The sequence below is a fragment of the Martes martes genome, assembly GCF_963455335.1.
Source record: "Martes martes genome assembly, chromosome: 10".
NCBI lineage: Eukaryota > Metazoa > Chordata > Mammalia > Carnivora > Mustelidae > Martes > Martes martes.
Window position 1 is genome coordinate 31,821,038 of NC_137898.1, and position 26,614 is coordinate 31,847,651.

The following is a 26,614-nucleotide window of genomic DNA, read 5'->3' on the forward strand; positions in this document are numbered from 1 at the left end:
CAAAAGCCATCTCTCCCTGAGCATTTATTTCGTTAATAAATACATCAACTCTAATTGCTTAATAGTGCTATGTTCATTTGCTCTTTAGCAAGATTAAGTTGAAATAAATCTTTTGTACCACTACTTTCTGTCACTACTGCTTGCATGAAGGTCACCAAAAAAGTTTCAGTTTTGTAGAAAATTTGATTAAAGACACTGGTGTAAATTATATTTTGCTTTGTTCAGCATGGAAAGCAGAAAGGTGAATTCACTAATAGTAAAGAAAACTGCTTTTAGAATGTAGATAAGGATCCTCTTTTCTTAGCCATACACAACTGTGGGTAGCATTCACACTCCACACACAAATAATCACAGATCATTAACATTTAATTAAATATGCTTTTGAAAGCCTTGGAAATATGCATGTCATACTTATCACGTAAGTTTGGAGCTTACTTTGAATAGACGCTTAAAACAGAATCATTTTTTACTATACTCGAATGATATGTCACTAAAAGAGAAAAAAATAAGATAGTCTAAAAACATTATTCTGTTACACCGAAAGAACTTAAGAATATTAGCAGGAAACATCTTCTAAGAATTTCATTAAAGTAAAAAAATGTATATATATATATATATATATACACACACACACACACACACACACACACACACACACACACATACCCCATTTAACCTCAAGTCATGAACTAAAATACAAAAATTCTCTCTTACCTCAATGGTGAATAGCTTCCTTTTTAATTTAAAAGCTAAGTCTTTGACATCGGATACATCATAAATCAAGTTATTAAGCCGAGGAATCTGCCGGATATGAATCAAACCTTGTGAAAAGGAAATTAAAAGAAAACAAAATTTAAAACACTGTCTTAGATGCATAAATTAAGAGTCTTACAGCAGAATCCTGTAAATTTACACACAAGCATCCTCCCCTTTTAAAACTGGAGCTTACTACCAGGAGCAATGAAGCAAATGCTGTGATTATACTCAAGTAATCAAGCAGAATAAGATAAACAGAAATCCTTGTGCGAGGAAAACTAATTGCACTTTGGTACAGAAGTACAGATGTAAAGAGGGATCTTAATACTTGTCAAAACTACAGCCGGTTTGTGTGTGATTTTCTCTTGTATTTACAGTAAGCAAATATGGCTATCACCTTGCATGCTGCCCACGGCACCACTGAGTGATCTTTATTTTATTAAATGCACCAGTAAGCAGCCAGCAAAACACGGCTTATGGGTTACTGATAACCAGTGAAGCACTAATGAAAAGTATTTCATTTTGTACCTTATTAATGACTTGAGCAAACCATTGAAGAAAACTACATTTCAGAGCATACTCTAGGATCAAACTTTAACCCCTATGCCATCCCAAGACACTCATTTCTGTGCCATGTTAGACCTTTATGTAGCTGTTATAAGCTTTGTAACAGTGCTAGGTAAACCGTGAGCTTTGGCCTCTTGTCAGTAGAAACACTTGCTAATTTCTTCTGACAAGGGCACTGGATGCCTTTTGTGCAGCTTAATGCAGTTTCTGACTAAACTCGGGGTCATCTGCCACAGATGAAGACATGGAAGATTCTTCAGTGCATCTCTCTGCCTGAAGTGCATCTCTCTGCTTTACTCAGCCCCTATTTAAAAATCATTGTCCCAAAGACATTGATCTCTGTACATGGGGGAAGAAAGCAAATCCAAATCTGAACAAATGAGATGCTTCTTATTTAAAGAACTGTTTCTCTAGTATACAGTTGTGTGTGCGTTTGAATGCATAGGAATGTATGTATTCATTTTAGCTTAACAGGGTAAACCTCTAGGCTCTTAACTTTCAAAATGGTCCCTTCAAAAATAATTCACTGAAATATCTGATTTAATTTATTAAACTTAAAAAATGCAAAATATGTTATGAAGACAGTTTTTAGATGCAGATTAAAAATATCTTAAACAGAGCTACTTAGTAAAATACATTAGAAACGAGCACACCGGACTTTCACTTGCACATTCCTCATTTTATCTTGGTATGTATGTGCTGGTTTAGCCCTTAAGTCAGGAGGCCTTACACAATGAATGATTACAGTTTATCAGGCCCTTCTTATTAACAGAAATGTTACTTCTTGTCAAAGCCACTCATTAATCTGTTCATAATGATTTATCGATTCAGAGATTTCAGCACAAAACATCATGGCCTTTCACCCTTGAAATGTTTTAATCAAAATAACGGTCTTGGAATATAAAAAACAATTTACTAAATTTATTACGTCATAATACTTACAAATGATACTCAGATATAATTTATTAAGGCAGTATTTAACTTGAGTTGTTTTAAAAGAAAGTGGAAATAAAAACAAATGAAAAAAAGTCATCCAGTTATGAAACAAGTAAGTGCTAGGGATGTAATGTACAGCATGGTGACTATGCTTAAAAATAATGTGTTGTATACTTGAAAGTAGCTAAGAGAGGAGATCTTAGACTTCTTGTCACTAGGAAAAAAAAATCATTGTGAACTATGTGTGGTGATCCATGTTAATGAAACTTAACTCTTGCAATCATTTCACAATACATACACCTATCACATCATAACTTTGCACACCTTAAACTAATACAATGTGGTATGTCAACTACAGTTTAACAACTAATTAAAAAAGTAGTTTAATCTTAATAGTCCTCTTCCTATAATAGTAACAATAATGGATTAAATAATTATACATAGGGCTAATCTGGGCATACGCAGTTATGTAAATTAATAATCACGAGGTAAATTATTTTATGTAGCTTTTGTTCATAGCTTGTATTTTCTAGCCTTCGAAAAATACTTGATTGTTAGATTATACTGTTCTATTATTTTTTAAAAGATTGTATGCTGACTCTTCAAAGCAATGGTGGTTATCATATAAAGTATCTTCTAATTTTTTTTTTTTTTTTGTAGATTCAGGACTTGTGATAGTCCTGCAATCGCAATCTTATATAATCTTCTAGCAGGGTTCAAATAAGCTATTCAGTCTTTAGAGGTTTCCATGGAAGTATAGTAGGTCCACAATAATAATAACAGCAATAATTGATATTTATTCAGTATAATAGGTAAAAATCATTCACCATATTCTGTATTTTATTTAGAGCTGAGATGTACAAAATTATTAAACCTTTCCTATTTCAATGATTCTATGTAAGAATCTTTATTTTTAAAAAATCTCCAAATTAACCAAATGACCAAAATATTGCTTAGAACTTCAAAAAATAATTAAAATCTGATTAGTTGACCTGTATTTATACTAGGATCGCAATATTATAAAATCTGCTCAAAACTCAAACAACAAAATGAGCAAAGTTCAAATATAATCAAAGATGTTCACTTCATGAAAATGTGACTGACTAGGACTTTTAAAACATAATAAATATGAATTTTATTTATCACACAGGTAGGCTTTGTAAAGTGTAAACCACTATACAAAGCTGTTATTAATGGACTTAATATGATATTTATTCCAAAATGGCTAATAAGTACAACTAATTTCATGACAGCTTTAAGTCCCTGGGACAATAAATTTTTTTTCTGACTGAACCATGCCTTAGTACATGGGTTTGACTTATTTCGAGCAGTTACCATAGTCCATAGTCTTAATGTAGTTTGGTGATAAGCTGCCATGAAAGAACGGTCAGGAATGGAAAACATTTAACAGATGTATCATAAAATAAAATTCATGCTACTTGACAGTAGATATTATGACTGGATACAATGCTTCCAGGTAACCCTAGAGGCAACCCAGGGTACTCTCTTCTCATTATAAAGGTGCTGCTTACCATGATAATCCTTATATAATGGGTTGGTTTCTCTCTCAGAACCAATGAATGATTCCAGACCAACTACTGTATCTGACAAGTTTGTAACACGGGCAATAACTGCTTTATTCTGTAAAACAAGAAAACAAAACACTCATTTTATGTTTAAAAACATAATATGTATTCAGTGCCATTATGCCACCTCAGTGAAAATGGTAGAGGAGACAAACTATCAACATAGAAGAATAATTCAAAGCTGCCACAGGATGAAAACTGGATGAAAATATGTACTTAATTGAAAATTCTTGCCCATGTAGGTATGCTATTCTAGTTGGAAGAGCTGAGGGGACATACCTTATTTTTGGTAGAGAGCATAAATGATTATTTTTATTCTGTTTTAAGGGCCAAGGCTACCTTTATCCTCATACACTATTCTTTTTCAAATTACTTTACCCATTGGAAAATCTGACATCAGGATTCAGAAGCAGAAGATAGTACAGTATAATGTGTAAGGCAAGGTCCCACTATCATCTGTCAACTGGGACCAGGTCCCAGCCCTGTAACAGCTGAGGTCCTCTGTATCATTTCAGAAGCACGGAAGGGTCCAGCTAAGAGACTGCAGCACGGCTAGCTCTGGAGTCTTCTGTTGTCTCCTTCCAGATGCTGCTATTTGGCTCTGGGATAACAATAAAGGCAAAGAAAAGATGGTAGAAGACTAACGCTAGACTAGTAGCCTATGCTTTCTTTTCTAACACAACCTGACATGAACCAAAAACATTGCTAAATAATGCATTGTAAAAAAAGGTCATATTTTAAGTAGTGATGGTTCTAAAATACCCAGAATTTCATGGCTATAAAAAATCATTAAAAATATAATAATTAAATACCCTATAGGTTCTCTTGAATTGTTTTATTTAATGGAAATTCAGTATTTCTTTCAGCCCCTGACAGAGTGATGGGTCAGCAAATGTTTCGTATGTTATAATGTCTTTCATATGTTGTAACATTTTTGCTCTCAAGTTCTAGGTAAGTTGAAAAAATAGTTCTTTGTAAAATTTTATAATTTTGAAATTCCCATTTTATACCCTGGTAATATCTACCAGTTTAAAAATAATCTTTAGAAAAGGATGGGAAATGTAAAAGAGTTAAGAAAACTTTAGTTTGATCCTATGACCCCTGTTAGAGGAAAGTCTAATGAAAGTGAATGAAACACATTCACTTTCTGAAAACATGATTGACTACTGAGCTTACTGGTATTCCTCTGTTTCTTAAGTCCCCTAGTAAAGATTGCATAAGAATGAAAAATAAAAGAAAACTGGTCAATGTTATCTGACTCAGTCTGAAATACATAATAGCTTCTGTCACTAAACATTATGCTGAAATGACTGGTTAACTCATACCTAGGGCAGTATTTGGAACTCCTCTGTAAGTGGAAATGTGTGTTGTATAAAGAATGTTTTGGCCTTTGAATCAGTGCTCTTAAAAGGAACCAGTAAAAATAGTTATCCTTAATTGGCTTTAATACTCTTAATCACGTGGGTACCAAGTGTAGAAAAACAAACATAATTTGAAAATGCCTATTTTTTTCTAAGGCAATTTTTCATTCAATGGTGAGAAAATAATACAGATTGATTCCTTACTTTCAGTTCTATGCCACAGGGGATGGTCCTACTCCAGGAATAACAGGGGCTTCAGAGGCCATAAACAAGTTCCTCTCAATATTTCTTTAGCCAAAGACCATTATATCAAACTCATCCAGGTTGGGTTTCAGCCAGTTATTCTTCACCCAAACAAAAATGTCTGCCAGACATTCCAACAGCTGGGAGACAGTTCACAATGAGTCAACTTGAAAATGATTCATTGTGCTGAGTACTGAACAATGTTGGGGTGGGGGTGGGGTGTGGCTGGGTTGGTTGTAGAGGGTGAGAACAAGTGGGAGATGAAGAATAACCATGTGGTTCTCCCATGAAGAAGAATCTTAGATAACAACCAGCAGGCTCTTATCATTTCATTTTTAGGATAAACTCAACTGGGAAGAGTACTCCTGTCATGGACCCTCAGATGAACAAGCACTTATAAAGGCTACTGACAATATTTCTTAATCAAAAGGTCAGATTTCCTTTTATCTATAAATAAAAGACTAAGCCTTTGTATCTAAATATCTGTATCTAAAATGATAAAAGTCAGTTTTTGTTAGAACTCAACTATTCAGATATGTAGTGATATAAACTAGGGCTTTTTCAATTATTTTAATAATAGAAGTTGTAAGGTTTAAGGATGGAATTAGTCTTCCAGTCAAGTAGTACATAAGCAAGGTCCTGTATATTTAAATGGACACCCTGACATTCAAAGAAGGTTTCTTTCTTTAACCTTAAAATTTACTAATAAACCACTTAACACCCTGTAATATTTGTCAACATTATAAATCTTTTTAGGGTAATTTATGGAAGATTTTAAAAATCAACCCTCCACTTGGTGGAGAAAAACTAATGAATTCCAAAATAAAAGATGTATATAGGCTGGGTTTAGAAATCTCAGAAACTCATTCATATATTTAATTTATTGTGTTTCTAAGCTCTATCTTTATACTACAGTTATTAGTTACAAACTAAATTTGATTTTAAAAGCTTTGATGAAGTATTAGAGCAAGAAAAAAGTTTTAATCATTACCACAAAGTAAGTTATATTTAACAATGACCTTACTGCTTTCTGCACAGCAGTTTTGAAAGTAGTTTATGTAATGTGGCAAACTAGATGGTGAAAGTTGACAGATACCAAAAAAATGTCTATAGAATAAAAAGTACTGGAAATTATATAAGAATAACATCTAAGTTTCTGACTGAGATAATCTTTATCTTAATTATAAACTCATTCAGTATTCCAGTGATGAGATATTTGGGCATATAAATGTACATATTTTTTAAAAAGCTGAAAGAGTGTTACAGAGTCCTTCTGTACCTCCAAGATTCATAGGGAGTATGGTATACTGACGTAATCATATCTTAACAACCACTCTTGTCAAAAGGTCTCTCAAATCATAATGCTAATACTAAGTGGTCTTTTAGATAAAGGTAGGCAAATTTACTTAAAAGAATCTAAAATTAATAGCTTTAAAAATCCTCCAAAGCATAACAATCACAATTCACTTTAGGGAGAATGCACTATGGACAATAAATTGTCATAATATAATTCACAGTGTTCAGAAAGCTTTAGCATAATGCTCTGAGCAGAGGCCTTGAAACTGGAACTTCCACATTCTCATCTTAACAGATTCTAAGTGTTTTTATGTTATTAGCCAAGATGTGAAACCTCTTTGATTTCTGCAGTATATGTGACTGGAAATGGAGAATCTCAAGGTATTTGTGCATCAATTACTGGGACATAAAGTTTGAGTAATTTTTGTGTTAATTTTGAAGTTGTTAACATTACAGTTTCTAATAAGGAACACTTGAGTAAGGACATTCGGGATTCACCAGTAGGAGTAAATTAATGGTTATATTCATGCATGGCACAATGACATCACCCAAGTATGTACAATGGTACTGCCACCCCTCCTCCTTGCCCATCTGGATGTGAAAATCCAGGATGGCTCAAAAATCCTCCCTCTACTAGACAAATCTCCCTTCACTCCTGGGTGAAAGTTGTCAGCTCTGGACAGTAGCCAAGACATGACTAGGAGGGAAGCCAGAAGAGAAGAGAGCCGGTGTCCAGGAGTTTTAAGAGTTTGCTGGCAGTCTCAAATAGCATTGTATTAAGTTACATAAAAGGTTCTTAAAACTTTCTGTTGCAGTGCAATTTCTTAATTATTTATTTAGATTGAAATCATGTCAAATGCTGTTGCAAACAAAAAAGGCAAATCAAAAGGCAAATCAAAAGTCCAGTTGGTCATTTTTTTACTCTAATTTTAATTTCACAAAATATTTCAGTTTTTATTTTGATTATTTCTTGCTTGGTTTCATAGGATGTTTCCTGTTTTCTTTTATAGAATGGTAACCTCTTTATTAGGATATGCCAAATCCATTAAACGGATTTTAAATAAAGGAAGATTAGTTTAATGCTCCCTTGCAATTCAAAGCTCATTAAACCAAAACTATGAACTTTAAGAGATAAAATTCAACTACTGCCATATAAGCTCCCTCCATTTTCTAATAAAAATAGTTGAGATACCTCTTTAGAGTAACCAAGTAACAATCAGAAACCCTAAACCCTGAATGTTTTCTTACTTTCTTTGACCCAATTATCTCAACAATATAAAAAGATACAGTTTGTCCCAATACAAAGTATACTGCCAGGAGAGATTTTTAACAAGAGATTAAAAAGTAATTAACCAATCACTTAATTATTAAGAAGCTTGAAAAGAAAAAAATCAATTGATGAAAACATTTATGCAATGCCTCAATTAATTTTTTGAGTTACTCAAATAAGAAAGGTAGCAAATATACAACAAAAAAAGGTAGAGCTCCCATTTGATATATGGCACACACAACAGATTTGGGACTACAATAGTGCAAAAGCACTACTAAGTTAATATTGAAAAGCTAAAGAAAGATTTAAATTACTTTATGTTTGAACCTATTACATGACATGATGTGTGTGTATATATGTGTGTGTGTTGGGGGGGAAGAATCCTAAGAAAAGCAAGTATACTACTCAACAGCTCACGTTATAACATTTTTCTGAGAAATAATTGCATAGAAACACAGACATACTAGAATTGATGACATTTCTTTGTCATGTAATTAAAAAAAGCTTGAATAAAAGGATAAATCTAGAGATATGTAATGAGGTATTTGTTTTTCTATGCTTATTAAGTTCTACATAAATTGTTTATACTGTAAGTTTTTACAAACCTTCCATCTTCCCCAGAGTTGTCATTTACTCATAGATTAAATTTTTATTTTATAAAAATATTTTATAGTGGGAAAAATAATTCTGTTCATAATTATTTTGGGTTTAAGAAAGAATATAATTTTATCAAATAAAGTTATACTAATAAATATTTATAATTATAGTACCTTAATGAAGGTATTAGATTAAATCTTTTCAGATTTAATACTGAACTTTTATTGAAATTCACATAGTTAATTTTAAAATACAGAGGAACTTGCGTAAATTTTAAAAATTGTAGCTATAACACTCTCTTGGTAGCATCATATACTGATATTTATGTAGGAACATCATAAACATATTTTGGTTCATATGCTTTAAAACATATCCACAAAAGAGCTAATGGCAAATATACTTAACTTCAAGGGCAAAATAAATTGCTAAATTGTCAAATTCTACTAGGATTAAGCAACGGAGGCACATCTTTTTGTGATTTCTATGTGTTCGAATACTTGGTATTCTAAGTTTTGGTATGAAAAAATTTTTAAGAACACATGATGTTGTTTTCAGAAATATTACTTACATTTACACTGGCCTCAAATAGTACCTGCTTTGCAGAACATTTAATTACATCAGTTTTCTTTTTTTTTTTTCAGTTTTCTTTTCAATAGGTTATTCTATTAAACATTTTAAAAACTCTTAATATTCTGAAAACTCTTATGCATGGGGTAAGCAAAATATTATAATGAATAGGGTGAAGAGAATAATGGTATAATATTCAAAATTAATTTTAGGTATTTTTACATAAATGATAGTTTCATACTACTCATATGGACATTTGCATCTTTGGTTTAAAAATGTATAATGGGTAACTTCTTAAATCAGAAATTTGTTGCTTACTACTTTCTACTTGAAACTGTTAAAATCTAATTCACAGATGTCCAAAAGCTCATAGCTTGCCTGGAAAAACAATTGCTAATATCCAAATATCAAACAGAGCATCCAGCTGATGTTTGTGATGCAGTGGTAGGTTAAAGATACTAAAGTTTAAAATCAGCTTAGAATAATCCCATATTGAGTATAAAATGATAGCCTGTCATCAGGAACAGGCTGACAGAGCCAGGTCCAGATGGGAGACTGGCTGGGAAAAGAGCTGAGGCAGGTGGGAAAATGATGGGAACCTGACGGCAGACAGGACTACTCCCTCTGCTGGCAAGGTTCTCATCTGCTTGAATTTTTAACTAATGACTAGCTTTTCTTTAATTATTGAAGATAACACCAATAAATTATGTAAGGTGTTCCTTCTTTAGTTGGCTGTTCTGCATTTGCACATTTTCAAATTCATGGTATCCTATTTTTCACCAGATTAATTTCTCAGAGATATAAGGATCCAATGTTTCACCAGGAGGTCCAATTATTTATCTTGTAATTTAATTGCATCCTAAGCATAAGCAAATGTAGCATTGCTTTTTATAATATAAGGCCTTTAAAAATTCAGAATGCCTTTGATTTTATATTTGTTAATTTATGTACCTTCTTGAAGAAAAGCATTTCTTGGGCTACCGACTTCACAATTTCTCAGGCTCTGCATAATGCCCCGTAATGAAATAATATAGAAATGAACCATATAAATCAACTATACAGGGAACAAGGAAACAGCATGTCACAGCAAAACAGCATAGATGTACAGCGCCAAACCTATCTGATAATCTAATGATCTGAGTTTACAGATATTATGTACTAATATGTAAGAAATTAAGAACTAATGTTTACACAAAAATTCGTTAAATTTTACAGAAAAATTATTCAATATTTGATTTTCAATGTAAGTTAATAGCTGCAGCAAAAACATTTAGTAAAAATCTGTTCTAAGATTTTGGCCTACAACCAGAAGCTCCCAGAACAGGAGGGATCAGCTTTTTCACCCACTGTTCTCATCTGAATCCTGGCTTAAAAGCTATTCCAGCTCCCAGCTTTCCAGAAGGCTCCATCCCAGGAATCCCTGCCTGCCATTTGGTTTGCTGATTTTAATCTCTCAGGACTTTCTTACAGTGGCTCTACTATGCTGAACTGGCACTTGCTTCTAGAAGTGAGTTATTATTAAACCTGTAGGTCAATTGTGGCACTAACAACTCTTTGGAAGCTTTCAGACACAGTGTACAATTTGCTAGTCTAATTAAATATTAATTCTAAGTGTTACATTTTGTGGCTAAGAGCTTTTATTTTCCATCATCAGCCTGGAAGAGAAAGAGGTTACAAGGCTAATTTAATCTCTCCCCTTGTCCTCCTCAACATTAAAGATTAACTACATAGGGTGTGAAAACATTATTAAAGAAGCAGAAACTCTTTATATAATAATAATGTAATTAATAGCAAAAGGCTAAAACATAATGTTAGGATATAATATATGACCTGGTACTTAAAGAGTTTTAAATTATAATTAGTTACAAGCACATTTTGTTTCAATATTAAGAAATAAGTATCTTTTTTTGAAGATAGTAATCTTTCTTTAAGAGAAAGTATGCATCCAAGTATATAAGTAGGAAAAACTCAAAACTTACATTTTCTCACAGGTATTTTTCAGACAGCTTGTAACACCAAAGATTAAAAGCTTAGTAATTTTATTTGTTAAAAAAGGCAAAATTAAATAAAGTTGTATCTATTTTCTGTACATAAAAAGTGATGAAGTCAAAGATAGTTTATAATAAAAATAATTAACGTTAAGGATCCTTTTCCCTTTTTTCTTCTACCATGTTCAAGTGGACTGAACACAGAGGTCTCTCTCTGCTTCTGTTCCCAGAACAGTTGTGTCCATGCGTGGACACTGGGCATTATAAAGACTGCAGTCCAACAGCCAAAGATTCCATATGCCCCAACAGATGACTCAATCTCCATACTGTGATGAGACGTTTCACTATTTCTATCATTGATATACTTGAAAATTTTGGCTCTAAATAGTACTTTAACAACCACCATCACTACAAGGAAATACAGTAGGAATCATTGTATGAAGTGTAACATCACAAAGTTATTTTAGAACCACAAAAAAGTTTTAAATTAAAATGATTTTTCTTTTTATGGCTTGCTGAATATGCTTTGGTTAGATTAAGTATAATGAAAGATTTCTAAGTGGTAATTTTTCCCTGTAGAGATGCACATTTATCTTATTGACCATTTCAAATATCTTGCTCTTATTTAATATGCATAGTTACACTAAGGTAAAATGTTATGTACTCCGCAACTAATTGTCTATATAGACAGAAACTTATAGATAATTTGGAGTTTATTTGTATAAAAAGTTTCAAACATCCTTGGCCCAGAAAGTAAATTAAATACATCCGTATAATATATATAAGCTAAGATTTCATTTAAAAAATTAATCAGATACCAAAATATGTAATATAAAACAGAAGAAAATAAAAACTGGAGCTTTAAGAATTATAGATTCTTATAAGCAGCCTACAGTAGCAAAGCTGAAACACAGTTCTATTATTTGCTGTTGTGAAGAATAATAGATTCTGTTTACAATGCACCAGACTCATATGAAGTTACTAAATTTTCAAAGACTAGAATTTGACACATATGGTGCAATATCAAGATAGGTTTAATACAATTCAGCTGAGTTCTCAAAATTGCTTCTTTTTACCTTTTAAAAATGTTAATTTCTTACAAGCTACTTCAGACTGGTTGAGAAGATCTAGAAAAATAAAAACCAGATTCTCAGTTGAGAATACCTTGATTAAGGAACTCATGAAAAACTGGCAGCCAGAATATCTAACTTTATCTTCTAGTAATTGGTAATTATGATCAAGAGATTAAATCCAATCTCTAATTTTCATCCTTAAATATTGTCCTTAGCAAAGTGCATTTAAACAGACCACTTAAAATAGGTTACGTTATGTGACAGAGGGTGATGCTATGCTTCCTATAATGACGCTCTTATCAACAATTACATTAAAAATATTTTCCAAAATTTTATTGTTGTAAACTCACAAAAGTATGCTGTTCCTTTACCATGCAATTATTTTTAGTTCTTGTTTTAAGAATAAAAGATTTCACACTGAGAGAAATTTACAAGGCCACTGGAGTCCACATTTCATAATCCCATATTAGTGGTTAGTTCTAAGCAGTCCTTTACCTGACTTAGAGTTTAGCTGCTAAGATACTCAGCATGAACATAAAAGTTTATGGATGTGAAAAGACTTGTTCTGAATTTCTCTACTTTGAAACATTCATTCATTGCAATGGGTTCAAAGCTTTACTACATTAATGTTATAAAATATTAATATGAAAATATATCAATTAAATAACACACTAAAACCTTCAAATTTCAAGAGACATTATAACAAGACATTTTCTTCCTACTTTCCTTCAGAAAATAAACTTTCCTTAGTATAAAGGAACATACTGGTGATGGTTTTCTTTAAAGAGATAGATGGGGAAAAATGTCCACAGATCAAATTGTTGGAAAACTTTGGTTAAATGATAAAAATTGAATAAGACTATTAAAGGACCAAATGCCGATGACGATCAGTCAAAATACACTCTAGGCCACTTTCAAATCAGGAATCTATTCTGAATAAAATGAAGTTTAAATAGTTTATAAACTAATGTTCTAGAAGCAAATACATTAAATGTTGGCACTATTTAGAAGTATTCTAGAATGAGAAAATATTATTTAATATTTTATCATGAATAACGTCAGAGAAGTTTTCATCCCTGCATTATTATAGTTAAGGAGAAATTTATTAGGTTGTTGTTTATAAAAATTCCTTTAAAAAAGTAGGATATGACAGTTTGAATAAATTAGCAATAATAAAAAGTAAATTTTCTTTCTGAAAGGGAAGCTCTGAGAAAGGCATAGAAAAATATCTCCCCCCCATTTTAATCAAAATTATAAGTTCTTTGATATATATTTCCTTACAGTTTCAGGTAAAAGTGTTTTTGATCAATAAAAACAAATCAAGAATAACCTGTCATAGATTGTGTAAATAAAATGCATTAGTTAAGAGAAATTTACTTTCCTTTTACCTTACCAAGAACTCATAATAAGGCATAAAACTATTTTTTTGGCATAAAACTTAATTTTTATTTCCAAAAAGAACAAATGTTATCAGTTATCATTTTCTTCAAGCACACAACTGTCACTAGGAACTATAAATGAAATTAATTTAAAAGGCAGAAAATGTTATATAATTTGGAGGTAGATGACAGATTTTACTATTAGTAAGCCAGTTCCCATTTATAAGACCAAAAAAATGATAGTTTCATATCTTGCTAGATGTGGAAATCAAACAGGACCCTATTGTAACTGCTTTAAAGGTATCACTTTGCAAAAAATCTCATTAAAAAGTTTTGAACGGTGCACAAACATTTCTAACAGTAAATGGGAAAGAAGCAGTAGAATGTTCAATGTACCTGAAACAAAACAACATTTAAATTAGAAATTTACACTTAAGTTTTAAAAAGCTAAAGTAATAGTCTCATACTTAAATAATACATAGTGAGAGTTTCAAGGTAGGGTTTAGTTATTTTTCTTAGATGTAACCTTCCCTCTTTTTTTTTTTTTTTTCCAATCCACGACAACCTTCATTCGACAACAGTTTTGAACAGTTGAGTTGTGAGAACGTGAGCAGCTGCTGTTATTATAACTAAAGGTCTGTCTACGGCTTGAGTCTGAGAGACCACATGTTCGGCTGTCCTCTCATCTTGCCATCCTCACCAATTAACTATTAACATGGAGGGCTGTACACATGCTCTGGGGGGCTCTTTAACAGGCTTCTTGGCGAGTGGAACAACTACACAGCAGGGATCTGGGAACTGGGTAATGCTGGAATATAGGGGAGCCGGCCGTAGTTCTGCTCTTTCTAAGGACACTTTACTCCATAGTCTAGCATGTGACAAAGTTTGTATTTAACTTGGCCATTTTCACATATATTTTTAATACAATGTCTCTGAGCAGATGCTCAAACTATTTTCTAGAAAGAGACATATTAGTATGAGTAATGTTACAACCTCACAGGGAAAATTGTTTAAGACAATACATTTATTAAGACACTCATAATATATTTGTTGAATAATTTTAGTGTTTTCTTAACAGATATTTAGAATTTATTTTTACACATTTGTTTCAATGTATGCTTGTTATTTTTACCTGTGCGGTTATGGAAATAAGTTTTAACCCGAAGAAATTAAAAAAAAAAAATCAAGTTCAAAGTTGTGAGGCTGAACACAAAATATTTCAAAGGCAAATTTAAAAATAATTCTTCTTCATTCTGCTTGCCAAAGTCTTATTATAACAATAAATTCAAGTCAGTTTTGAATCTATGTCATTATTTTCCCTATTTTAACTTTTCCTCCTCTTTGCAATTTCCTTAACTATGTGTTCCTTCCCTACAATGAAATTAAACATGGGAAGCATGCCAAAAGTATAATAAAGGGTAACTAATCATTACTGTACAAGTCTGACAGAATGCTAATAACTAAAGTAAGAACACTGATTGGCTGTTTTACCAATTTAAGAGATATAGATATTTTACGTATTATTAATCTAGTGATATTTTACACAACATATTCAACTAAAGGTATCACAATTCTGTTACCCTATAGATGTTTAATTATATGACATTCCCAAAGATATGAAACTACACTTGTATTTCCTGCAGAAACCACTTTACTATCAAATTTCAAGCGCAAGCTTGCAAATACTTACATATACTTCTTTTCTGCTCCATTCACACTATCTTTTACGTTGCTGAAAAACCTCCACAAGGATTGGAACATTGTCTTATTTACTACTATATCCCCTATATTCACTTCTATATCCCCACGAGTGCCAAGGCCTGCAATAAATATTTGTTAAGTGAATGAATAAGTTAAATTACCCTTAGACATTCAATCACCACTTGAATCCTGACTTAGAGTCTATAGGAATGGCACTGGTCATCGTGGAGAGGAAGCTGACATACGATGTTAAAAAGAGTCACGGTACAACACGGTGTGAGGTTACTATGACTTAGATGGCTGCCCGACTTCAGGCATGCTTCCTGGTCTGTCTCAGGCCTAAGCTATGAGAAGACTGTCAGAGTCTTTCCTAAAAAGAGAAAGAAAGCTGAGGATTTCTACTGCTTTGATGGACTTGTACACCCTGTTTTTTTGTCACCTGATCTCTGTTCAAATTTTCAGTTTTGGAAGTCTTTTTAAGTAAGAATAGGGAAGGTAAAGATTGCTGACCTATACTGAGTGCCTGCTATGTGTCAGTAGTGCGTCAGCACATATCGTCGCTAATCCTCTGAACTTGGTCTTCTGCACCCCATTTTTATAGAGGAAGAAGCTGAGGCTGCCAAAGTTAAGACTTTACTAAAACCATCTGACTAATCGGGTCTATCTGTCTGGAAAAGCCTTGTGCACAGTCTGCTTCTTAATTCTGCTGGTATTTTAGTACTTCCATGGAGTAAGCTGCATAGCATGATAGTTAAAGAGTATGGTAATTAGAGGCCACTGCTCTGGTCTAAATCCTGCCCCTCACTAGCTGTGTGACCTTGGGAAAGTCACTTCAAAAAAATTTTTTTTGGGGTCCCTTGTATCTTAATCTGTAAAATGGAGACGATAATAGCACCAACCATATGGGCTTATTGTGAGGATAAAATGAGTTAATATTTGAAAAGAGCTGAGGACTGCAACTGGCCCAGAGAAATCAGTCAGTAAGATTTATTAAATAAACTCCCAGTTCCGTGGTTCTGTGTATTCATATGTCTTTGATTAGCATTGTAAGCATACTGCTTCCAGTTCTTATTTCCTTTCCTTAGCCTAAACATTGTGATTTTCCTTACAGTCTTTAAGAGTTATTAAGCGTTTTATCCCCTATTTTCATCATGCTTGGTTTAAACAAACTGTTAAATCTTATATTTTTTCCTACTTGATATAAAAACAAGTATGTGGTGAGATGTCATGCTTGAAGTGCAAAAGAACAATTTGTTTTTTTATTTATGTGATAGCTAGAAAAATTGCTGAAGGAAGAAACTACGGAAAATAGGAAAATTTTAGATGGATGAGTTTTTTAAAAAGATATTCTCTATTTTGAGGAAAATGTCTTAATTCTTACTCACATTACTTAACCTTGACTCATCACCAAGCCTGACCCTCCACTTTCCTCTTTCCATTTCAAAATAGTCTTTTTACTGGTACTGTAAAAAACATAAATTTAAACTATATCTCTTCCAGTTATATAAAGATTTAAATGTATCTATAAAATACCAAAATGCAAATATTGCATAATGTTCGGCCATCCAGTCCACCTTCTCATCTCAATAATCATTTTTTAATTGGTGATATATATAGGATGACTTGAGGTCATCTGATAGTATGACTGCTGTTTCCTTATGCAGGAAGATCTGAAACATTTTCTTTTCTTTGTTCTTGGATTGATCCCTTTGGAATAAAGAAAATTACCTATATACATGTGTTTATTTCATAATTTTTTTTTTTACAATTACACATAAGGGAATATGCTTCCATCCCTTTTCCTCCCCTGACTGCAATGAAACTTTTTACTTAATCTTTTACATGTACTAATTTGTCAAGGGTTTTACAATAATAGTTTTCTCTTTAAAAATACTGAACAATAGCAATGTTAGCCTAGAACTCTTCTTCTTAATGGAAAGTTACTGCCATCAGAGTTAGTAATTCAAGATGGATAAAGATGTAATGTGACAGAGAGGAAAGAGTAAGTTTTTAAAAGATCTGAGTTTGATAGTAGCTTTAAATATGTAATTAAATTTGTGACTTTGTCGAATCACTTAATTTCAGTTTAATCATGTTTGCAATTGGCATCACGCCTATCCTGCAAAGTTTTTGTTATGATTAGGGCTGCTAGCTGTATAACCTAACAGTGAAGATGCTAGAGTTTGGAGTCAGGGAAAGACATGAGTTAGAACATTACTGGTCTTGCCACTTATTAACTACGTGACCTTGTAAAAATAGAGGTAAGGCTTGCAGTCAATATTCAAGGACATAATGCTTGCAGAGTGCTTGGCACGTGGTATGTGCCTAATAGTTTCAGCAATAGTATAGCTATAGTAGTAGTAAGAGTGGCAGTATTTTCACTAGTATCTGAAAAAGTTTCTTCCAAGTTTACTTATCATCACAATCATGAAGCTCATTAAAGCTAACCAAACTAATATTAAAGTATTAACTCTATAATGACTTAACATCATTAACAATACAAACAATATAAGTATGTGTAAAACATCTAAGATGATTAGAGAAAGGAATTTCCCTATGATATTTGTGTGATTATAAAACTCACAATGTTAGGTTCCTGCATATTCTATAAAAAGCCCTTAAAGGAAAAATAGATTATCCTCTTTTAAAACTATAAATAAATTCTACTGGCCAAGGAGGAAAAAATTAATTTCTTATTTATGCCAAACTTTTCAGTCATAAGACTTGAAATATGCTGGTATATCCTGTATAAAACTAAGGTAACTAAATGACATTTTAATAAGTTGGCCATTTGCAGATAAGATTGGGGTATGTTAGAAAAAAGATGGTACTAAAATCACATAATTTATAATAAAGATTCAAGAAGTTTAAACAATCAGATATTAGAAATAATTTCCTAAGTAAGAATCATTATTTCTTTAACATTTACTGAGCATCTAGAAAAAGCTTAGTTTCTGTGCTAGGAAATTTTATGCTTTATTGTCTTTAATGATGTATTATTATCATAAACCTAAGCTGTCAATAAAGAAAATTATAAATATATAGCCCTAATTTTCCAGAGACTACAAAGTATTAGATATATAAGATTATATGAAATCACATGTTTGTAGCAGACAATAAGTACCTTGGTAAAGAGTCATACCTATAAAAAGAGAACTACTGAATGTAAAGTGTTTTGACATATAATTAGAATGTTAACTAACAAGCAAAAAACTATTTGAGAATATGAATCAAAGTTGTGTAGAAAATTAAAATTGGAATATATTGATCTGTTAGATAAAACTACAAAACTTTTAGATGAAAACATAGGAAAAAACCTAGAGAGGGCAAAGATTTGTAAAATGGGAGTAGCAGGGGAGAGAAACTGTTAACCATTAAAAAAACTGATAAGTTAAACTTCATTAAGGTTAAAAACTTCAGCTCTTCAGAAGACACTGTTAATAGAAAAGGCCAAGTCATAGACTGGAAGAAAATTATTGCAAAGATATACTTAAAATATTTAAGAAATTTTACTATTCAATGAGGAGATAAATAACCCAAACCAATGGACAAAAGACAGACAAGAGGAGATAGGCAAATAGCCAACAAATATATGATAAGAATGTGAATGTCATTAGTTATCAAGGAAATGCAAATTACCACAATGTCATACACTTCACGTGTGCTACAATGGCTAAAATATGAAAGATAGAAAATAAAAAGGTTTGGAGGGATGTGATTCCTAGAGAGATGAAAATACCCATGTATACAAGACTCATACATTAACATCCATAGCAGCTTTATTCACAATAGCATCCATCTGGAAGGAGCTCATGCCCATCAGTAGGTGGAAGAATAAAGAAATTGTGGTATATTTTTACATTCAAAAACTAATCAGCAATAAAAGTAAACTGTGACATGTATAACACTATAGATGATGCTGACATTAACCAATATGATTGTTAGACATTGTATAATGAACTGTGTAAATATTTGGAAGATCTGTGTAACTCAGTGAATCAGCACCTTCCAAATGACCAAGGAATGAAATGCTGATATCTTCAATGGGTAAAAGACCCATTCAAAGCACAAGATAAACCAATGCCTTTTAGTGTAACATAATATGAAAAACCTCATTGATACTGTTTTTGATTCCACATTGTAATCAATGTTTATAATACTATTATCTTGTGAGTTTTGGTGTATATAAGAGGAATATCCACAATTACCTTAAAAGTTATTAAAAGAGTTCTCCTTTTTCCAACAATGTATCTGTATGAAGTCATATTTTCTTTTCATTTTTCAACCAAAATAATATATCACAATGGATTGAATATGGAATCCAATATTAGAACCTGCTGTTTTCTACTAAGGAAAAATGTAAAAACAACATTATTCTTCTTGCTAAAATTTTTTGTTTTGTTTTAGAAAATCATTATTATTTACAATTGTGTAATCATTTTATTATTATTTTAACTGAATTCATAAAAATTTAAAAATTTCTGCTTCAGTTTCTAACATGGTAAGTATCAATAGATACAACCCAAATGAATAAAATTGTTGAGATTGTCCATTGTTCTCAAGAGTGTAAAGAGGTTCTGACATAAAAAAGTTTGAGAATCACTGGACTAAAGTTCTGCTCCGGTATCCTCATAACTCTGCTATCAGATTTACCAACTATTTTGTAACTTATCTTTTTTTTTTTTTTTATCAGCAGCTTTACTGAAATAACAATTCACCCATTTAAAGTGTACAAGTCAGTGGTTTTTTTAGTATTCACAGTTATGTGCAACCGTCACTCTAGGCATTTTTTTAAAAAAGATTTTATTTATTTATTTGACAGACAGAGATCACACAAGTAGGCAGAGAGAGAGGGGGAAGCAGGCTCCCCGCTGAGCAGAGAGCCTAATGCGGGGCTTGATCCCAGGACCCTGAGACCATGACCTGAGCCGAAGGCAGAGGCTTAACCCACTGAGCCACCCAGGCGCCCCTCAAGGCATTTTTTAAAAAAAGATTTTACTTATTTATCTGACAGAGAGAGACACAGCGAGAGGGAACACAAGCAGAGGGAGTGGGAGAGGGAGAAGCAGGCTTCCCACCAAGCAGAGAGCCCAACCTGGGGCTCAATCCCAGGACCCTGGGATCACGACCTGAGCCGGAGGCAGACGCTTCATGACTGAGCTACTCATGCACCTCACCCAAGGCAATGTTACCACATTTTCTTCACCTTAAAAAAACCCCAGACCTTCAATCTTTTTACAAATCACCCCTCCACATACTCAAGGTCTCTTTGTCCCTACATTCCAAGCTCTAGGTAACACTATTTTATGGCTCTGTAGATTTCCTTATTCAGGACCTTCACATTAATGAAATCATATAGTATATGTTCTTTAGTGATGGCTTCTTTTATTTGGCATAATCTTTTTTTAAGCTTCATCTATTTTGTAGCAAATATTAGTACTTCATTCCTTTTTATGGCCAAATAATATTTCATTGTATGGATATATGACATTTGTTTATCTAGGTGTCAGTTAATGGAGATTCAGGCTGTTTCCATCTTTTGGCTCTTATGAATAATGGTGCTATAAAACATTCATGCACAAGTTTCTATATGGACACATGGTCTCATTTCTCCTGGGGATATACTAATGAGTGGAATTGCTGGGTCATATGATAACTCTATGCTGAATCACTAAAAAGTGCAAGACTGTTTCCAGAGCAGCTGTACCCTTTTATATTCCCACCAGCAGAGTATGAGGGTTTCAATTTCTTCACCTTACCAACACTTACTGTTACTTAAGTTTTTATTCTACCCATCCTAGAGAGTGTGAAATAGAATCTCATTGTAATTTTGATTGGCATTTTTGATGATTCATGATGTTGGGCATCTTTCATGTGCGAACTGGCCATTCGTCTATCTTTTTTTGAAATTGTAAATTCAAATTCCATTCCCATTTTTTATTGAATTGTCTTTTTAGTATTGAGTTGAAAGCATTCTTTATGTGTTGTAGATACAAATCTCTATTCAGATATATGATTTGTAAATATTTTCACGTATCATAATGACTTCTTGATGGTGTCCTTTGAACATAAAAGTTTTTAATTTTGAGATGCATCACTGGCTCAACTGGTAGAGCATGCGACTCATCTCAGGACTATGAATTCAAGCCCCACAATGGGCATGGAAGCTACTTTAAAGAAAAAAAGTTACTAAGTCCGATGAAGTTCCCTTTGTCTATTTTTTTTTCATTGTTTGTGCTTTTGGTGTCATATCTAAGAATTCTTTGCCAAATCTAAGGTTATAAAGATTTTTCCCTAAGTTTTTTTCTACGAGTTTTATAGTTTTGGCACTTACATTTACGTCCTTGATCAATCTGAATTAATTTTTGTACCTGCTGTGGTACTGTGTGTACTGTGTGTAACTTCACTGTTTTGCTCATGTGGCCACCTAGTTGTCCCATCCCATTCGTTGAAAAAGATGATTCTTTTCTTGTCAAACGGTCTTGACACCCTTGTCGAAATCAGCTGACCATATGGATTTATTTCTGAACTCTCAATTCTATTCTGTTGACTTATACACCTATTTTATAATAGCACTACAATGCCTTTTACCATTGTTTTTAGTAAATTTTGCAATTGAGAAATATGAGTCCTCTTACTTTATTCCTTTTTAGGTTTATTTTGGTTATTCTAAGTCCTCTGAAATTGCATAGCCATTTTAGAATCAGCTTGCAAATCTCTCCAAAAAAATTCAGCTGGAATTCCGATAAGGACTGCATTGGATCTGTAGATGAGTTTAGAGACGATTGTCATAATAATTTTGAACCTTCTGATCCATGAACCTGGGAAGTTTTCCCACTCATTTAGGTCATTAAAATTTGTTTTGAACAATGTTTTGTAGTTTTCAGAGTGTAAGTTTTACATTATCCTTGCTAAAATTATTCCTAAGTATTTTATTCTTTTTGGTACTATTATGAATGCAACTGTTTCCTTAACTTCATTTTCAGATTGTAACACAAGTTCTTAATGTTTACCTCCCCATTAGAAGGTAAAGTCCCTGAAAGGAACCAGTATCTCATTCATTTTAAAACTTCCACTAATATAAAGTGGGCTATAGCATTACCAGTTACTCAAAGACAGTAAAGAATAAATGAATGAATAAAGTAGGAAAACACAGCTTCAATAGATAAATTTATAAGAAATGCAGATCTTGGGCGCATGGTTGGCTCAGTGGGTTAAGCCTCTGCCTTCGTCTCAGGTCATGATCTCAGGGTCCTGGGCTCTCTGCTCAACAGGGGGCCTGCTTCCCCTCTGCCTGCCTCTCTGCCTATTTGTGATCTCTCTCTCTCTCTCTGTGTCAAATAAATAAATAAAATCTTAAAAAAAAAAAAAAGAAAGAAAGAAATGCAGATCTTTTTTCCCAATTTGTTGAGAGGGAAGTATTTGGATTTAAGAAATCTTGATGTGAAAGGCACTTGGCAGGCTCAGTTGGGACAGCATGCAACTCTTGATATCAATTTGGGGTTGTGAATTTGAGCCCCATGTTGGGGGTAGTGTTTACTTAGAAAGAAGGAAGAAGAAAGAAAGAAATTGTGATGTGAAAAGTCAAAATTTTTTTCTGATTAAGATCTAATTTTTATTTTTGCTATAAGTTTGTAATTATTAAAGAGGCTGCTAACTTGAAGAGAAAAAAGTTGCTATGGTAACCCTCAGAAAGCTCAAGAGCACAAGTCAATGACAGCGTATGGAGGTACGGTATACTGTCAATTACACTCCTCTCTCCATTTGTGCTGGAAAGAATATGGTGCTACATCAGACTATCTTAAAATGTTTAAACAGTCACTTAAAATAATGACTTTTTCTTAAAGGAAAATGTGAACCTTTTCCTATACATTGAAGGAAAGCTCAAGGATTCACGTTTCACAAACTTCATATAGTCCTTAAATAAAGTCTCAGCTTTAACCCTCATATAGTATGTTTAGATACAGCACCTTAAAATGGTATTTCTTGATCTCCTTGGAGAACTCCAAATTTCACTTATATCTCATATTTCTGTTAATGTAGTTAAATGTAGAGTTTGTATAGAACCATGAAATCTCACCAAGTACCGTCTCTGTTTCTGTGATTTGCTTGAATATGTCATTTCAGTTCAGACCTCAGTTGCAAAACAGGGATAATGCTTTACTTGTCCAAAGGCGGGAGCCTAGCACAGATGAGCCCCATGTCATTTCTAGCTCTAAGATAAAAAAATAGGAGATCTGCTAGCTTTGAATGAGTTCCAGAATAAAAATCTGTTACATATTCTAGTATGTGGTTCTGGAATCAGTTTTCTGGGTTCAAAGCATGGTTTCTCAAGTACTGAACACTGACCTAGTTTCTTAATTTCTCTGTACCACAGTTTCCTTGTGTGTAAAATGGAGATTATAAAAGTAGTTACATAAAATTTTATAAGAACCATTAGATCCTGACTTTAGGTGTTTTATATTTGTTAGCTGCTATCATTGTTATTACTATGACTTCCCAGAGAAGTAAAGGAAAACAAAACTCAAAACTATTCTGCTCTAAGTGTCATTTCAAGTCATAGTGGTTTTTTTAAATTATTTTTTTATTATTAACATAGAATATATCATTTCTTTCGGGGTACAGGTCTGTGATTTGTCAGTCTTATACAACACAAACTGCACATCACAACACATACCCTCCCCAGTGCCCATCACCTGACCACCCATCCTCCGTCCCTCTCCCCTCACAGTGTTTTAGTATGTAAGTTAGAAAAAATGATTTCAGGGATTTTGCTTATTTTGACTTTCACATTCCATTCACTGCAGCCAATTTTTAAAATTATTTTTAATATTGTACATTTATTATAGAAATATATATAAAATAATACCATGAAAAAATATACGATGTAATTCTAGTTTCTCTATTACCTGTACAATAAAAATAATGATGAAAATTGTCCCAAACTTGCCTCTTGAATACTCTTTAAAAAAAAAACTTTTTGAGGGGGGCACCTGGGTGCCTCAGTGGGTTGAGTGTCCAACTGTTGATTTTGGCTCAGGTCATGGTCTCAGGGTCATGAGATTAAGCCCTGCATTATGCTCTATGCTGTGTATGGAGCCTGCTTAGGATTCTCTCTCCCTCTTCCTCTGCGCCTCCACCCTCCAGACCCTTCACCCACTCTCTCTGTCAAGGGAAAAAAATGAAATAAAAAAAAGATAAAATAAAAATTTTTTAAAGTTTTATTAATTTAAGTAATCTCTACACCCAATGTGGGGTTTGAACTCATGACCCTGAGAACAAAGAGTTGCATGCTCTTCTGACTGAGCCAGCCAAGTACCCCAGCCTCTTGAACATTCTTAAGAAAAGGACTTTTTTGAGTCATTGAGGAAAATCTTGTAAAGATGCCTTTTTTTCTGTCTGGGGAGGACTGACCTCTTTTCCTGAAAGTGTAGCTTCAGGAGATTTATACACAGAAACAGCAAGGGAAGAAAGGGACTTGCCCTATTCAGAACAACTTTTTTTCTTCCCTTTTTTTCCTTCAAAATTTGGAATGTAGAAAAAGATACATACCATAAAATTTACCATTTTAACCATTTTTAAGTATACAGTTCAGTGAAATTAAATACATCCATAATGTTGTATTACCATCACCACTAACAATTTCTAGACCAGTTTTCATTTTGCAAAACTGAAACTCTATACCTATTAAATAATAACTGGCCATGCCCTCTTCCCTTCCAGATCCTGGTACTTAACATACTTAATACCTTAAGTACCTCATGTAAACGGAATCACAGTATTTGTCTTTTTGCGACTGACTATTTCACTTAGGATAATGTCCTCAAAATTCATCAGTGTTGCTGTATATGTCAGAATTTACTTCCTTTTCAAGGTTGAATAATATTCCATTGCAATATAGGCCACATCTTGCTTATCAATTCATCTGTTAATGGATTTTCAGAATGCTTCCACATTTTAGCTATTATAAATAATGCTAAGAACACAGATGTACAAATATTTCTTCAAGATATATGTTTAGATCAGCTTTATGATTCATGAAAAGATACCAGTAAAAATCAACCTCATGACACGATGATATTACATGTTTACAAGAAATCAAAGAAAAAAATAAAAAATAATAACATTTTTAATGATGGACTTACATATACTTACATATATTAAAACCACAAATATACAACAATTTAACAATCTAAAGTAAAAGACATTTTTCTGGCATTTCTGAAATCTGTTTTACTTAAATGGCAAATGAAAATAACTTATCAGACTCAGACTCATAAAGCATGTATATATCGCTCTTCATTATGCCACACTAGTTAGGGGAAAGAACTTTTGGAAAGATTCGTACCTGGATAAGATGTGTTGGCATTGTGATGATACAGGCTGAAAGAGAAGTTCGTAGAAGACCACGGAGAACATATAGGAACTTCGTAAGGCTGTGGCTGTTGTCACAGTTTTCTGTACAGCAAATGTCATCTCCCCACAAAGGTGAACCAAGATTCTGGATTCCTATTCTTAAAATGTTTTTCTGTTTTTTCTAAAGGAAAGTGGGAGGGAGGTAAACACATTAAGTTTTGTTAACCAGTAGGCTACCTCTTTCACTACTCTTTGCCAGTTTTTAAATTTATAAAAGATTAGGGAGGTAAAGTCAGTAGAGGTGGTAAAATGTGTAGTTAGTGTAAGGTAAGATAAAGGAAATCTTCACTATTACAAGACTGCAAAAACACAACTGACTTTTTTTCTTACTTTTGTAAAATTTGAAGAATATCAAAAGCCTCAAGCTTCTACATTTTAACAGTGACTACTCTAAGGATTGTTTGAGGCATCTGAAATAATATATAAAAAATCAGTTAGCAATAAAGAACATCTAAACCAGAAGGCTTACAAACCATCCTTAGTATTACAAAATTCTACAAGTCTTTCAATAAACTATAATTTGCTCAATATTTCTCATTTAAAATGCTACTGTGTCCAATGTCTGATACTTCGAAAGAAGTTTAAAAATGTGTGTTTTGGTTTTACACTCTCTCTATATATGCCTTTACTTATTCTTCTTGAGGTTATTTTTACAAAATAATTTAAATTTAATGCTTTCCATAAAATTGAACAAGTGAACATCTAGAAGTCAAGACTACTGATATAGTGACTAATATTTCCTGGAAAAAGAACATTTAAAAACCATTAAATAAAACCCAAGATGATTATCAATAAGTGTTTGCCAGAGATGTATTTAAAACAGATTTTACTGTTTGTGTTATTCTAACTGAACAAATGTTTTATAAATGCTTTCCTTA

General features: G+C 32.8%; 1 protein-coding gene across 2 annotated transcripts in view; it reads right to left on the reverse strand.

Moving 5' to 3' along the window:
• Positions 1–26,614, reverse strand: part of ELP4 (elongator acetyltransferase complex subunit 4) — a 247,570-nt gene that overhangs the window by 117,852 nt on the left and 103,104 nt on the right. For both annotated transcript variants that reach the window (XR_013967578.1, XM_080816975.1), the window contains exons 7-9: positions 25,669–25,857; positions 3,792–3,900; positions 715–821 (exon numbers count right to left, since the gene is read on the reverse strand). Coding sequence is in view for 1 of the 2 variants with exons in the window: in XM_080816975.1 (XP_080673101.1) it covers positions 715–821; positions 3,792–3,900; positions 25,669–25,857 (405 nt within the window). In the remaining variant the exon portion in view is untranslated. The remainder of the gene's footprint in view (positions 1–714; positions 822–3,791; positions 3,901–25,668; positions 25,858–26,614) is intronic.